Raw genomic sequence first — 17,199 nt, 5'->3', positions numbered from 1 at the left:
AAGTCAGTACCTGCTTCAGAACATCAAAGGATATGCTGACTCTCTTGTTAGGGGCTAATGCTGCTGGTGACCTCAAGTGGAAGCCAGTGCTCATTGGTCATTCTGAAAATCACAGGGTCCTTAAGAATTATGCTAAATCTACTCTGCTTATGCTCTATAAATGGAACAACAGAGCCTGGATGACAGCACAGTTTGCTAGATATGTTAAGCCCACTTTTGAGACCTACTACTCTCAGTGAAAGATTCCTTTGAAAATATTACTGCTCATTGACAGTGCACCTGGTAACCCAAGAACTCTGATGGAGATGTACAAGGAGATTCCTATTTTTTTCATGCTTGATAAACATAATAACATCTATTATGTAGCCCGCAGGTCAAGGAGTTATTTCTACTTTCAAGTTTCGTTATTTAAAAAATATATTTCTTAAGGCTATAGCTGCCACAGTGATTCCTGTGATGAATTTGGGCAAAGTAAATCGAAGACCTTCTGGAAAGGATTCACCATTCTGTGTACCATTAAGAACATTCGTGATTTATGGGAGGGGTTCAAAATATCAGTATGAATAGGAGTTGGGAAGAAATTGATTCTAACCGCATAGGCAACTTTGAAGGGCTCAAGACTAAAGTGGAGGAAGTCACTGCAGATGTGGTAGAAATAGCAAGAGAAGTAGAAGTAGAGCCTGATACAATATGACAATTGCTGAAATCTCAAGATAAAATTTGAATGGCTGAGGTGTTGCTTTTTATTGATGAGCAAAGAAAGCTGTTTCTTGAGATAGAACCTACTCCTAGTGAAGATGCTTTGAAAATTGTTGAAATATCAACAAAGGACTTATATTACATAAAATTAGTTGATAAATTGATAAAGCAGCAGTGGTTTGGGAGGATTGCCTCCAATCTTGAAAGAAGTTTTATAGTTAGGTAAAATGCTGTCAAATAGCATAGTGTCTTTCATAAAAGGAAGAGTCAATTGATGTGGCTAACTTTATTGTTGTCTTATTTTAAGAAATTGCCACAGCCATACTGATTAGTCAGCAGCCACTGAAGTCTCAGTTGATCATTAGCATTTTTTTTTTTTTTTTTTTTTTTAGCAATGTAGTCCTTTTAAATTAAGGTATGTACTTTTTTTTTACACATAATGCTATTATGCACTTAGTAGTGTAAATGTGACTTATATGCACCAGGAAACCAAAAAATTTTTGTGATCTGCTTTATTGCAATATTAACTTTATTGCAGTGGTCTGGAATTGAACCTGCATTTTTTCTGAGTTATAAGTATTGGTGAAATCATTAACCTCCTTCTCTTTTTGTATGGTTTCTTCAACTCACAAAGGATAGCAGCCCCAGTGAAAGTCATTACAGAAGGCAGAGGAAACTCCATTTTTTTCCTTTTTTTTTTTTTTTTAAAGACTTTGCCGCTGTGTGTGTGTGTGTGTGTGTGTGTGTGTGTGTGTGTGTGTGTGTTTACCTTATCCTAGTGGGCCTTACCACCCATTTCTGTTATGTGAGATCCAAATGTGATGTGATATACACAAGAGTAATTTTCACCCCATTCTTAAAACTAAAAATGATGTTTAAGTTACTTTTTCCTGGGGGAAAATTCAACCCCGTGGTAATTAAGCTTCACTTGACTTGAAATTAATAACTTTTTATAAATTTTACGGACTTATAAGAAATGTAATACATTTTGCTTAAGTAACTAGCATAAGCCAAAATGGCATTTCATTTTTCTTAGGCTCAGCAGATTTAATTTAATAAAGATTATAAATTGATTTTAATTAATGATGCTTACAAAATGAAAATTAATTACTGTGTTGAATAGTAAAGCTACTAAAACCATAAGCCAAAGCAATATGAATAAAAGTATAATTTAGATACAATTTTAAACCAGATTTTGAAAAACTTTTCTTTACTCAGTGATATAGTCAGGCTCAATTGTATACCTACTAGATTACTTCTTGTATAGGCTGATATATGCATAAAAGTATTATTTTTGAATTTTACATAAAATTATATTTATCTCTTTAATGCGAATTTATCTCTTTAATGTAAAAATTGTATTTGTCTTTTGTCCTTGTTTCTTGTTGCACATATCAATTACAGGTCAAGCATGAGATTAAAAAATCGTGTTAATTTCATTTTCAACTAAAATAAGACTATTTCTTAGCTTATTCTTGTTTGTTGAATAAAAAAAGATTGTTCATATGTGTGAGAAATTGCTGCAGCATAATGTTCAGTCTTTTTCTGTGAGTAGCATGATAATCTTTTCTTCATAGAAATCTACATCTTGTCTGGGAAAGATTAGTAAAACTCATCTTTAATGTACGGTAAAACTGCAGATCTTTTTCCTCTTTTCTCAAGTCAAATTTTCACAGTCAGAACATTCAGAAACAGGATCCCTTTTCCAGTTTTACACTTGTGTTTAAGTGAAGGAAAATGTGTTCAGTTTTGTTCTGCACTCCTCCAGGTGATTTCCAATAAGACTTGAGACTTGCTGATATCCTTCCTCACTCTCAAGCCCAAACAGCAATAGAAACATTTCAAGATTTTCTTTTGTAACATGTTTTTCAAAAGCTCATTTTCCTTTTAAATCTAAGAATGTTGTCCTTTGAAATAAAAAAAAAACCCAACCATTTTTTTCACACCTTGCAGAGACTGAAACATAAGTACTACGTAGGCTAGTTTCTACAGCTATTAATGTTTCAGGTATTCAACAGAATCTAGCCTGCTGTTTTCTTTAAAGGGCCCGTTTCAGTTCAGATACCCTATTGAGAAGTTTTCCACTGCTAAGTGGATTGTGTGTGTGTGTGTGTGTGTGTGTGTGTGTGTGTAAGAGTTCTTTAAATGAGTGAAATGACCTTTGTTTAATGAAGTTAACTATTTTATAACATCTTTCAGATGTTAAAACATTTTGCCCCAAGAGCTTTTGATATCAGTACTTTTATACAGATGTTTTTTGTGTTAGTTTGAGTCCTCTGAGACACAGATGTCAAGACAAGATTTGATGTGCAGGGAATCTCCCACCCCATCCTACTACCCTCCCACATTTTCTGTTGGAGCAATCCCCATTCTAGTACTTCTACCCTGCTCAGTAGCTTGCTGGGAGAAGCCCAGAGGCAGCAAGGCCAGGGGTGGTTGCCATGGATTCCAAGGTGCCATAGCAGGAGGCTGTCAAGCAGTTCTGTTCCTCATAGCAGGTTAGGTTGAAGGAACATCTGAGTAGGGTACCACTGTGGCCACTACACCCTCCTCTTTCCTTCAGCCTTTGACATCCTTCCCTCATGTGAACACTCTTTACTGTGTTACCCACCCATGGGGATGTTGTCACTCTGTTCTGCCTTTGACCTACGGGGGCTTCTTAACTATATGGATTATTCCTCATGCTTCTTAGAGTCAAGCTTTGCCACCCCTTGCACCCTTGTTGGTCTGCCTCTGTTCCTCCCCACCGCCATCCCTCACTACAGAAAGGCTCTTTTCATTCTGCTTCAACTCCTGAATTTTGGACTACCTGCCTCCCACATATACACCTAGCTTGCTTGGCTCCATCTAATAGCTTTTTGACTAAATTGTTGAGGAAAAGAAGGAAGAAGAGCCATCTGGGCTTCTTACGTCTGCAACTGGCTAGAACATGGTTCCATTCACTGAAATAGAGAAAATAATAGGAGGATCTAAGAACAAATTTGGGCCTCACGTATGTGTGCATGTTGTGGGGAAATAGAAGTTTGGATGTTAAAATAATGAATTTGGTGTGACTTTGGGACACCTTCTTGAAATTAATAGGCTCAGTAGAGGAGTCTGACTGGAGATAATAGTATGGGGAATCATTAGCTTCTATGTGGTAGTTGAAACCCTGACTTTCAAAGAAACAACAAAGAAGGGAGGAGCTAGCGCTGGAGCACAGTGACAGTGCTGCCTGAGGGATGCACCGAGGAATGTACCAGGAAAATTAAGGGACAGGAGAGAGTTGAAAAGAGAGCTAGTGACCAACAGAGTATAAAGATATAAAAATGGCAAAAGAGTCATTGAGATTTAACAACCAGTTTAAAATTTAGTTATTATGGAGTAAGCCCATATCACACAGGTGGTGGCATGAACGGGAATGAGGGATTAAATTTAGCCAAAACAAAATATGTATTATAATTCAAATAACAAAAAGTATTGTCATGTGGACTGAGGAATAGTCTTTTTCATCCTTTGCAGTAAAGATATATATGATTGACTAGCCAAGTCGATTTAAATTATTTAGTGTACATCCATAAAACTTTATGAATTACTTGCTGCATATGTGATGACACTCGCCAGTATTGCCCATTTTGTGTTGATTTTGTTAACGTACATTACTAAGGAGCTTTTCATCAAATTTTGCAGTCCCTGAAACATTTTCATCTTTAAAGTTACAAATGTGATTTCTCAGCTGCTGTATAGAAAATATGGAACCAGAAATACTAAAAAATGATAATTGTTTTCAAAGTATTTATCTTTTTAGTCACACAGTTGTTTTTTACATGCTATGCTGAAAATAACAAGAAATTTGATGCAGAGGGAAAAATGACTTTTTATGACTTAGTAGATAATTCACAAATATGTGTTAAGATATTAGGATTTATGTCCTACCAGTTTCAGAAGTACTACAAGTGACTTGTTCAATACGGAGTACAACTTTAAAAAATGTATTTAAAGTAATTGATGTTGTGTTTGTGACCTGGCTTGAAGTTCTCTTTTGGTGAAGAGCATGCATAAAAAGGTTTGATAATTATTTACTCAGTGAACAAATGTTTTGAGTGCCTTATGAGTCAGGCATTTTTGTGAGTGCTGGAGATAATAGTGATGAAAAACAAAAGTCCCTTTTCCTTATAGAACTTAAAAGTGTGGGAAGGCAGATAGTACAGAAATAAATTGATGGATGGATAGATGGATAGGTAGGTATTTACTATATAGCAGGTACTGTTTCTGCTTTTGTATAGTGCTGTGGAAATGAGTAAAGCCAGGACAAAGGAAAAGAAGAGGTGATGCTGGTGGGTATTATTTTAAGTTGGATGGTTAGAGAAAGTATTGAATAGGGGACATTTGAACAGAGTCCTCCATGAAGGAAGTAAAAATAATAAAAAGAGGAATAGCCAGCACAAAGGCTCTGAGGTTGCAGCACACTTTACCCCTCAAGAAAGAACGGTGACAGAAAGTGAGAAAGAGAGAAGTAAAATAAGAGTTCACAGTGGTGGGAATGTATGTAGATGACAGAAGGACCCAACAGGCAACCATAAAAGACATTGGCTTTTACTCTGAGTGAAATGGGAAGCTCTTAGTGGGTGTTGAGCAGTGGATTAGTAAGATAAAACTTATTTCATTATGCATTTCAGGTACTTACTCCTAATCATAGTAATTAATAAATTATTAATTTGGAGTATAGGAAGTTCATATGTGAAGTGATGGGTGTTGGCTCTTTTAGAATTCAGTGAAAATCCTAAACTTCTTGCAGAAAGTGATTCCAAGCTTTGAGTTACTCTTCCTGATGATCAGTACAATTGGTTTACTTTCTTGTTATCTTTGTCCTAAAGCTTCTTAAATCACTTTGTAGCTCAAGTCTAATGGATTATACCAGCCCATGTAAATTCTGAAAATGTTAATATTGCCCAGTGATTCAGAGGCTTTAGTAATTTGCTTAAACTACTTCTTGTTTTATTGGTATAAACTGTATTCCTCAGTGTCTACTATGATTCCAAAGTTAGTACTTGGCTTGGAATTTTCCTTTGAAGCTCGCGACTGTAGTTCAATATAAGATAGGCTGTCAGAGCTCCACTTATTTAACAACTGTATCTGTGCCCAGTTTTATTCCTTTAAGCATCCTAGAGTAAGTATTTCAAATGGTTTTGAATTATCAAAGGTCATTTTGGAAAACAAGATTATTGAGCAAATATTTTAAAAGTTCATGAGAAAGTTGTGTAAAATACACCCCCCCACCCAAGGTAGGCCTGAAATGCCACTAAATCAACAAAGAATAGTGAATAAAAGTTACCCTGTATTTTCTAGGATTTGGGGAAAGTGGAGTAGCTCTACTTTCTTTAAATAACCTATTTTAAATTTGTTTGAACAGCAGAATTATTATACCTCTTTTTCATCCAGAATGGAGTTGACTGTAGGCATCTTTTTAAAGTACCCATAGGTCAGGACCTCTCTGGACTTTCCACTACCTTGAAAGACACTGCCAGAAGAATGTTGTTCCCCACACTTACAAAAGGAACAGTAATGTTCTTTTCTCCAGCCATTATTTTATGCAAAGTCCAACTTTATTTTATCAGAGCTATCTGAACTTTCAATTTATTTGAAACATTCATTGACTAATATCTTTAATGGAGCTTTTAATGTCTCTGATCATTTATCCTTTGTTAGGTTAGCAGAACTGTAACAACACAGTTACTTTCACAGCTTCAAATGATACTTTCATAGTCATTTGTGGACATGTACTATGCAGTGTCACAAAGTTTGAGCCACCTGACAAACCTATTTCTAGTTGAGATCAACAAGGTGATGCTCTGCCTTCTTGTTGCAGCTGTCATACCATAAACAAGTGTCATTTTCATGGTCCATGAGGAAAAGTACAGCATTTTCCTCATTTTGGTGCTTTTCATTAGTGATTGTGCAGTTTAAAATGGCCCCAAAACATAGCCCTGAAGTTCTGTTTAATGTTCCTGAGTGCAGGAAGGCTGTAATTTGCCTTAAAGATAAACTAATGTGTATTAAATAAACTTAATTCAGGCATTAGTTATAATGCTGTTGACCATGAGTTCAATGCTGATGAATCAATCTATATTAAAGATATATTTAGACAGAAAGACACATAAAAAAGGTTATGCGTTGATCAGTTGGCAACAATGTTGTGACCAGAGGCTTGTGAGAACTGTATTTCCCCTAGGAGCAATGGCTCAGTATTTGTTAATTTAGTGGTTGCAGCAGTTTTATAGAACGCAATTACTGTGAATGCGAATCAACTGTATTTCATTAACAGTGGTGATTTATAGGGACTTTAGATACCAGAAGTGTTTCATAATTCCCTTTCTCGAAACCATTGTTTTAATATGTTTAAATGCATGCATGCAGAGTTGTGATGTTAAACATAATTTTACTGTGGGTTCTGGTCAAAAAGAGGAAATGTCATCAGTTAACTTGAAAGATACGTTATTCTAAACATTATCCTCCAGAAAATTGGCATATACAAGAAGCATATTGAATGCTCAGCAAATAATTTGTTTTAGAGTAATAATCTTTGAGTATTGTAGTGATTCTAGTTTTGGAAAAGAAGGCAGTATCAGTGTTAGAGAATAATATTCTTTCAGGATTTTATGTGGTTACTTCAAGGTGTATGAAAGAAGACTCACTTGGGTGTTAAATTCTTGTCCCTGCTTTACTTAAAGCTAGTAATCTTGAGAAATTTACTAAATCATTTTAAGCCTGATTACCTTGCCTGCAAAGTGAGGAACATTTTCAGTTTAAAATTTTATTTCTTTTATTAGTATTCTTCCTGACCTTGAATCATTTCTATTCCCATCATATCCAGTTGCCAAGAAATCCATGAACCTTAATGTTGTTTATTAGCCATCAGATTTTATTTTACTGAACTCAAGTTCAGTCACATTAGTTACCGATAAAATCATGTTATATATATTAATATATATAACTTATATATTAATATATAACTTATATATTAATATATATTATATTATATTAAATGTATAATATATTATATAATAATATATTAATATATATAAATATATAACATGATTTTATCGGTAACTGTGACTGAACTTGAATATATCAAATATTTGATATATCTTGACATTTTGTATTATGGTAAGAAGAAATAAAAGACCTTCCTCAAATTTTAGGATATGGACTTCTGTTTGTTGATGTTGGTGTTTTATGATACACTGTTGTAAATCATACTAAAGGTTTTCTCTGAAAAAGACTAGAATTGACAATACTTCATTTGTTAACAGTTTCAAGTTTTAGATCACGGGTGCTTAATTTCTTGTGTGTGCACAATATGTTGGCGTTATTTTATCTGACCTCAAAGATGTCCATATAGATACCAACAAAGGATAAAGTGTAAGAATAAATATCATGAAAAGATGCTGTATCAGATAAAATTCTAGAGCCAGGTTAAAAACACATAAAGGTAAACATGCTTGATATATAAAAATTGAGAAATATGATAAAAAAAGAAATGTTTAAAGCATCTGTAATACCACTGCCTAAGATGCAGTTTATTTTGAAATGTTGTCTTCTAGTCTTCATACAGTTTAAAAATCATATTATAATCATTATTATTTCCAGTATTTTCCCCTTAGCGTAATATAATATAACATCCGTGTTTTAAAAAATGTTTTATGAACGTCATGTTTAGGGATTACACTGTATATATCCCATCTCATAGATTCCTTTATATTGAGCATTTGAATTTTTACTTTTATTTACATTTATTTTTATCTTTATTTTTTGCTTTTGTAGATAAACTGCAGTGAGCATCCTCTGTATAATTTTTTTTTTTCTGTTTTAGGATTACTTCCTTAGGATAGATTGCCAGAAGTGGAGTTACTGGGTCAGAGGGTATGAACTTATGAACTTTTTTTTTTAAATAAATTTTTTTGTTTCTGTCCAGTCATTTGTAAAAGAATTAAAATAATAATGATTATAATTGTTACCTGCTTGAAAACTGTGTCTGAAGGCAAGATTCTGTGATCAGAGAAGTTTGGGAAATACCCAGGATAAAAAGCCTTTTAATCTGATTTACCTCAGCATTTCCCAAATTTAACTGAACACTGAAATTTTTTTTTGATACACTTCTTAAAATTTTGTGGAAGTTTTATATAGGATATAGTCTATGAACTACTGATGTAAAGTTGAAATTGTTTTATATGCTTATGTTTTATTGGTCAAAGGAATTAAACTATAAATCTTTATGCTAAAAATTATTAAAAGCGATTAATGTTGTTTACTATGGTTTTTGTGCATGTCTTTATAAAGTCTTATAACTTTTAAAATTGAAATGTTCTATATTGTTTACTAAAAAGCATTTTAATGCCTTGGCATCAATACTTTTTTGCAATCATTAATGATATTTAGAATGTAGACATATAACATGAAAGTAGAACATAATATAGATTGTACAAATCTTGTTTTTTCCACTATTTTCCCCTGCAGAATGTGAAAACCTTTGCATCTTCTGATAGTCTAGCCAAGGTCCAAGAAGTAGCAAGCTGGCTTTTGGAAATGAATCAGGAACTGCTCTCTGTGGGCAGCAAAAGACGACGAACTGGAGGCTCTCTGAGAGGTAACCCTTCCTCAAGCCAGGTAGATGAAGAACAGATGAATCGTGTGGTAGAGGAGGAACAGCAACAGCAACTTAGACAACAAGAGGAGGAGCACACTGCAAGAAATGGTGAAGTTGTTGGAGTAGAACCTAGACCTGGAGGCCAAAATGATTCCCAGCAAGGACAATTGGAAGAAAACAATAATAGATTTATTTCAGTAGATGAGGACTCCTCAGGAAACCAAGAAGAACAAGAGGAAGATGAAGAACATGCTGGTGAACAAGATGAGGAGGATGAGGAGGAGGAGGAGATGGACCAGGAGAGTGATGATTTTGATCAGTCTGATGATAGTAGCAGAGAAGATGAACATACACATAGTAACAGTGTCACAAACTCCAGTAGTATTGTGGACCTGCCCGTTCACCAGCTCTCCTCCCCATTCTATACAAAAACAACAAAAGTGAGTATATTCATTATATTGTTAACTTGAGAAACTTTACATACCTATTTTAAGTAATGAAACTTTCCTCTCAGTCTTTGTATTACTAAAAATTAATCTTAAGATATGTAATAATAAAATGAACTAGTTTTTTGTTTTACAGAAGGTATTGGAAAGTATTAACAAGTAGAAATACTGATAATGGGACAATCTGAGTACAAATGGAGGGAAAGTAATTGAGCCTATTACTATGAAAAGTTATTAACATCAAATTTTTGTCTAAACCTTGAGTTCCGGGCAGGGATTAGTAGCTTGTGTGGGGTGTAGAGGTTTTGGGTGAAATATGATTTGTGTAAATCAAGTAATGAAGAAGCTTTTTATTTACAAAATGCAGCTGCTGGAGTGGGCTGTCTATTTACAAGTGTCACTCTAAGGCATAAATTACTCAAAAGTTGCCTCAAATTAGTTCTAGTTATTTATCATTTGAGAATTAGAAATGGTGGATATTCATGTAGAATAGACTTACAAGTTAAACTATATTTTGGAAAGGAACATTTTAACTTGAATAATAGCTTACTTGTTTTATAGACATTAAAATAATGTCTGTAGTAGTTCATCCTCTTACTCCTACTTGCTTATTTCTTACATTTTACAGTGATTTTAGGCCATAAACAATATACAAACTGATTTAACTGATTTGACATCATATCATTTAACCTAACTTGACTTGGAATGAAGTGTCTTACACACTTGGATTAGTAATAGTTGAATTGCTAAATCATGTTTTACATCTGCTTGTAAAACCTTGACTTTCTAAATGTGTTTGGCCCTAATTTACCTAGCCTGTCTGCAAGTCAGATTATATTTAGCTAGCATGATCTAAGAAGGACGTGACATCAAGTAGTGATTTTTCATCCATTGTATCATCCCTGTCTCAAGATGTTGAAGCAGTAGCTTTGGATCTCAGCCAGATGGCTCTACCGCTAACAACTATACACTGCTTTGTTAAGACTCAGACCTTATATAGTGTCATTCCTCCCTTCTATCCCCCCGTCTTGATCGCCTTCTTCAAGGTTACTATATCAAAAGGGAGTTTATACATCTCTTTTTTTCCTGAGGGTTCAGTTAGAGGAATAGGGGTTTAATACTTAAGTTCCAATTGCATTATCTTATTTCAGAAAGAGGTTCAATCAAAACTAAGCCTTGCAGAACAATGCAGAGTTATTGCTGATTTCTGCTACACTTTAAATTAAAAGCAAAAAAAGCTAGTTAGACAAAACTTTATCTTTTTCCAAAAGGAAAAGTCATCCTTATATTCTGTAGGAAACCTTCCAGTTCACAAGTTTGACAGGTACTTCATCTTTTCTTTACCTTCAAGATAAAATCATTAACAGAAATTTTATGTGTGTGATGATTACCTCTTTAAAAACGAAGTATACTGAATTTGTTAGTTTTTTTTCCTAGTGATTCTGAATCAGGAATAACAGTTATTCTTGTACATGCAAGATAACAAGAATGGACTGGGCCCTAACCATAGCAGGGATAGATGTGTGTATGCATTTGTATATATACACATGTACAATATAGATGTGTATATGCATTTATTATATAAGTGTGTATGTATACTTTTTGATATATTGTTGATCATGAGATGATTTGCCTTCATAAGTATGGCATGAAGAATACAAAGCTATTTGATTGCCAGGACAGTGATGCCCTTCTATAAGTACGATTTCAGTCTGAAATTTTTCTAAATGTTTTCCTTTTTGTCCATTCCTAAAACCCTTCTGCCAGAGTATTCCCGGAGCACTTTCAACAGCATTTAGAAAAGTCGCTTAGTACTGCTTTACCTAAAAAGAAAATGTCAATATTCTCCATCTGTAGATGTTTTAATACAATAAATAGAAGCTCTCACTAGTTCAAGTACTTTATTTTGGAAGAGCTTTAAATTCTTGATCATTATAAAGTTAAGACACTTCTACAGACGTTACCCTAGACCATAGTTTCGTTCAAGTCTTACACTTTGACTTTTGAGAGTAGAGGCATAAGAAATGAAATCCCATTTTTAAATGTTAATATAGGATTAGCTTTCTACAGATTTTACTCAGGATACCTTTCAAGTTTTATTTTTTGGCGTTCTCATAAACAAACCCTGTGGACAGCTAGACTGAATTTTATCCATCATCCCTAAATATGCTGCATAAGCAAATATGATATTAATGAGAAAAAAAGATGTTTAATTCTTCCTTGCATTGCTTTATTCTTTGAAAGCATTTTGAAAACTGTCAAAACTCTGAGGACAGTTTTTCCCCCCTTGTCACTAAAGATTTGTTCTTTTGGGAGCCTTATGGCAAGCAATATATGTTAAAAATTCCATACTGTCTTAATGTTAAAAGTCAAGGGAAGTGATAGTCAAGAATTGCTATTTATTAAGCTCACACTGTTTGAAAGATCCTATGACAGATACATAAACAAAAGTTACAGAGAGGCCAAATGATCCACCCCAGATCACACTAAGTGATGAGAGATTTTAATCCTGATTTGCCTAATTGCAAAATCTTTCCATGTACTATGCTGCCCCCTATGGTAGAATATGACAAACATCACTAAACAAGATTTCCAATATAGTCATAGAGACTCTGGCGTGTGATGATTTTCTAATACTGTGTCCCATTTGAAGTGATCAGAGCTACCCTATAGAAAGGACAGAGAGCTCAGTTAACTACTTTTCTTTGTGGCACTTAACAAAACACTATTGAAGATTTTACAGCCCAAGGCTAAAGTAATCAGGAAGAAATGACGCTATTAAAAAATTTGATACAGGTCATACTCTCTCGAATCCATAAAACATGCTTTTAAAGCAGAGATTGTGTGCTGGCTGTTCCTCTAAATTTGACTAGCCTGTAAATTCTAGAGTCAACTTGGTTCTCCAGATATAAATGTCTGTCTCTTCAGTTTTTACTTCCTTTGTCAACATCCTTATCATATATATTTTTTTAAAATTGTTTTCTGAAGAGACGCCCAGCTCATATTGGAGAATCTTTGACATATTTTATGCAGATATCAACTAATTTTCTACTAACATGAAAAACAAATGAGACAATTATTAGGCCAGATCTGGTATCCTGATCTTTTGATGAAGAGAAGTGTGTTTGAGCACTAATTTCTGATGCTTCCATATCTGTCATAGTGGCTTCCACCTGTTCTCTTCTCATATAACATCCTTACCTCAAATGAGTCTATTTTTTTTCCCATCCTGATTGTTGGATTCTTCCACCTGTTCTCGTCTCACATAACTTCCTTACCTGAAATTAGTCTATTTTTTTCCCATCCTGATTGTTAGATTCCTCTTAGTAATTAAACCGTGTTTATCCATTTGCCTCAAATAAGAAATAAATGTTTATCAAAAAATACATATGTATAAAGGATAGCCGGGTATGGTAGCTCACACTGTGATCCCAGCACTTTGGGAGGCTGAGGTGGGCAGATTGCTTGAGCCTAGGGGTTCAAGACCAGCGTGGGCAAACATGGCAAAACCCTGTCTCTACAAATAACAAAAATTAGCTGAGTGTGATGGCATGCACCTGTGGTTCCAGCTACTTTGAGGGCTGAGGTGGGAGGATCATTTGGGCCCAGGAGGTTGAGGCTGCAGTGATCTGGGCCATAGAGAGTCCAGTTTCAGAATAAATAAGTAGAGAGGGGGGGAGTTGTGGAGAAGCATCTAGTGTATTGGAGTTTAGAGGCATAAGACCCTTTCTTTCTTGTCTATAAGTTCTGAACAATAGAGGAATCAGGTAATAGGATCATTAACCAATCAGGGTATCTGGTCCACCATTCTCCAACCACCTCCTAGGACCAGAGCTGCTGAGAAACTTTGTAGGACAATGTGTCTAACATTGGAAATATAACAGGGCTCTAAGTTACACTCTATTGTAGAGTTCTAGAGAATGATAGCTTCTTCAGAAAGTCCCTGGCCTAGTCTACCTACAAGACAAATAACGTAAGTTCAAATTCTGTTTGGTGTAGACATGTCCAGAGAGCAAAAAATGCTATTTAAGGCAGTCATCTTGAGTAACATCCACTAGTAAACATGGCCCAGTGAATAGCCATGTCCCCTACCTTTGTGAGGGAGGAAAAATGAAACATTGACTCAGCATAGTTTAGCCCAATTTTAAACATGTGGGGAGGATGATGGAAATGGGAGAAATGGGGACAATGGGTGAGATGGGTTTTCCCTTAACATATTAGAGTGATAAGAACTTTTCAGATCTGAGTTTGAATTCTGATTATGCCACTTACTATGTAACTGTAAGTATGTAATCTCAGTGAACCTATTACTTTATCTGTAAAATAAAGACTAGAATGCCTACCTCTTAAGGTTTTTGTAAGGATTAAGTGAAATAATTTATGTAAATCAGGTAGCATAGTGTCTGGGACACTCAAGATATTTTACAGATACAGGCCTTATGACATCATTTTATTTGTCTCCTGTGCCTTACCCCAAATCCCACAAAATACACTTCATTCCCCACAGCAGTTGTCAGTCTCTATATGTATGTTTTACGACCTTCAGCATTCAGTCATCATATCACCCTCTAGTGTAAAAAGAAGAAGAGAAATAAATTCTTTTAAAAAGGTACACAGGAGGATTAGAAGAATACTATAATAAGCTAGGCCCATCTTCAATAAAAATAGACATAAATTTTGAAGCCGATGCTACCCACAGATCTCCCTAGCTGATAAAATATGTACCCTTTCCTTTCATTAGAATTTAAGTCAATTTCTGTAGACTTCCTTCTAATCTTTAGCTAAAGCTTCTGTATATTTAAATGCTTTAATGAATCTTCCATATGGATGCCACAATGAATTTTAGCTCATGGTTAATTTCTAATTAATGCTTGTTAATATAGTTTTAAATATATTTGTTAATATTGTGTTAAACCATAATAACTCTAAATGTTGGTGATAAACTGTATCTCATTCACTGCAGGTCATGACAGTTACTATTATTAATTATTTAAGAGATACGGCCTTGCTGTGTTGCCCAGGCTGACCTTGAACCCCTGGGTACAAGAGATCCTCCTGTGTAGTTGGGACGGCAGGCGTGGACCACCGTGCCCAGCTCAAAAAGTATTTTAATTATGGGGTTTCATTGTAGACTAAAGAATAATCTTCACACCAAATGGGCCATTTTAAAATTGTTTTATAGCGCTCCAATGATTTGTTCTTTATACAGATGATAAACCTCACTGAAATATACACAAATACCACAAATAGTTATCTTCAAAATACTTCCAAAGAAAATTGTTTCCCATGTGTATTATTATAATGATCTGATCCATTTTTAATGTTGTTTTTTGTTGGTGGTAGGGAAGACAGTATGAAGAAAAAGGATATAGGAATATATCATGATGAATTTTGTTTTCACTTTGGTAGATAACTCCAAAATGATTTCTCAAGCTCCATTCATTCACCCTAGCCATAGTTTTGCATTTCTAGCTGTCTGTTGGGCATCATCATCTGAGTGGTCCACTGAAAACTAAAACTACTAGTAGTTTCTTTCCCCAAACCAAGTTTTTATTTTCCTGCCCAGATTTTCTTTTCTCTCTCAATCGTCCTGTCTTCTGGTCAGTGGATGGAAAGTGACTTGACTTCTTATGATCTGAGTCTGGGCCTGCTGAAGAATTTAAGAGACTTGATCACTTAGTCTCTCTTTGTCTTACCCACCAGGCACTTGTAAGATAAAAATTGGAGGGTTAGTGTTTAAAAATGTAAAGAGCATTTTTGCTTGTGCTTCTGTTTGCATCAGGCTATGATGCCATGCCCTTGACGGAGAGTTGGCAGTATGAATAATTGGATGAGTTTTTTAAATGAATTTTTAGCTCTGTATAGATAATAGCCTCAATACAGATATCTGGTGCCCTGTTTCCCACCGATGAAGCCAAACCTAAATGAGAACATTTGAAGTCTTCCAATATCTTACCATAGTTTCTACCTGGTTTCATCTCCTTTCCTCTCTACTTGTTTTGAATGATACTCCTTCCCGCCAGCCAGATCCTTCAAATCCAAGTCCAAATCCCCTATCTTTATACCTTCCTAGATTTAGAAAATCTAATTCCTTTGAACCTGTTGTTGCTTCTCTTCATGGTGCAGTTCATTTGGTATTACCTGGTGACATTTTTGGTAAGCTTTGTCTTAAGTTAACATAAAATTCTTCACGTTTTTGAGCAGTAGAAATTTGATAAATTTGTCTTCAGTCCTAATTCAGATTGAGAGTTGAAGACTGGCAAACTGTAATGTGAACAGTTGTCATTTCACCTCTTTTTCTTTTTTTTCTTCTAAGACAAGGTCTTGCTTTGTTGCCCAGGCTGGATGGAGTGCAGTGGCATAATCACGGCTCACTGCAGCCTCCACCTCCCAGGCTTAAGCAATTCTCCCACCTCAGCCTCCAGAGTAACTGGGACCACCCGTGGCACCACCACGCTTGGCTAATTTTTGAATTATCTGTAGAGACAAGGTCTTACTATGCTGCCCACGTTGGTCTCACACTCCTGAGCTCTAGTGATCTTCCTGCCCGGGCCTCCCAAAGTGTTAGGATTATAGGTGTGAGCCACCATGCCCCAGCCTCATTTCACCTCTTAAGATGTACCTAAGCTAGACCAGAAATTGTAAATGGGCACATCATTAAAATTGAGTTTAAGACTCAGGTATTCAGTATACGTACAGATGGTTACATTGAGACTCCCCTGAGGAGAAGTTAAAAATCCCTTAGGATTTTTTTGAAAATCCACCTTAGGAATCATTTTGTAACATGCAGAAATCGATTGAAGGCAATTCATACAGCCATTAAATATCACATTTGAAAGAATATTTAATAATGGGAAATGCTTAAAAATATTTTATTTAAAATATAGGATTCAAAACTCTATACAGTGTGATCTTAATTATGAAGCAAACATAGATTTTTATATATGTGTGTGTATGCATCTACATATATACATATGCAAAGAAAAAGATCAGAAGAAATTGTACCAAATGTTAGGAATTATCTCTGAATGTGGTTGAATAAAATGTTATTTTTTTCTTAAATACATTTTAGAATTTCTCCATTTTGTTATAACAAGCATATATGACTCTTTATTGGAAAAATAACTCTCTGCTGGAAACCAATTATTCTATGTAATCTTTTTTGATGACTTACATGGTGTGTAATGCTCCTAATGGAGGATTGGATAAAAGGATGTTCCTCACAAGAAATGGCATTATATAATGATCTCTGCATGAGAATGCAGCTGAATATAGTGGAAACCTTCCCCTATTCCCAACCCCCCATTTCATAGAGGAAAGGGCACGGAACTCTTCAAGTCCTAGTGTAACTGATTCTTCACATCTTTAGGGCTCAGGTGTTACCCTGGCAATTTTCTAAGATCAGCTTAACACATTACTAGAAGAGTA

At 35.0% G+C, this 17,199-nt stretch overlaps 1 protein-coding gene across 2 annotated transcripts in view; it reads left to right on the top strand.

Annotated features, from left to right (window-relative positions):
* The window catches only part of FBXW7 (F-box and WD repeat domain containing 7), a 210,653-nt gene that overhangs the window by 109,603 nt on the left and 83,851 nt on the right, over nucleotides 1-17,199 (top strand). The window contains exons 3-4 of one of the 2 annotated variants that reach the window (XM_025385823.1): nucleotides 8,552-8,601; nucleotides 9,196-9,765. In XM_025385823.1, the coding sequence (XP_025241608.1) occupies nucleotides 9,265-9,765 (501 nt within the window). In that variant the 5' untranslated portion in view covers nucleotides 8,552-8,601; nucleotides 9,196-9,264. The remainder of the gene's footprint in view (nucleotides 1-8,551; nucleotides 8,602-9,195; nucleotides 9,766-17,199) is intronic. The other variant, XM_025385821.1, reaches the window with a different exon arrangement.

The sequence above is a fragment of the Theropithecus gelada genome, chromosome 5 (assembly GCF_003255815.1).
Source record: "Theropithecus gelada isolate Dixy chromosome 5, Tgel_1.0, whole genome shotgun sequence".
NCBI lineage: Eukaryota > Metazoa > Chordata > Mammalia > Primates > Cercopithecidae > Theropithecus > Theropithecus gelada.
This window is presented reverse-complemented; position numbering and strand designations above follow the sequence as displayed.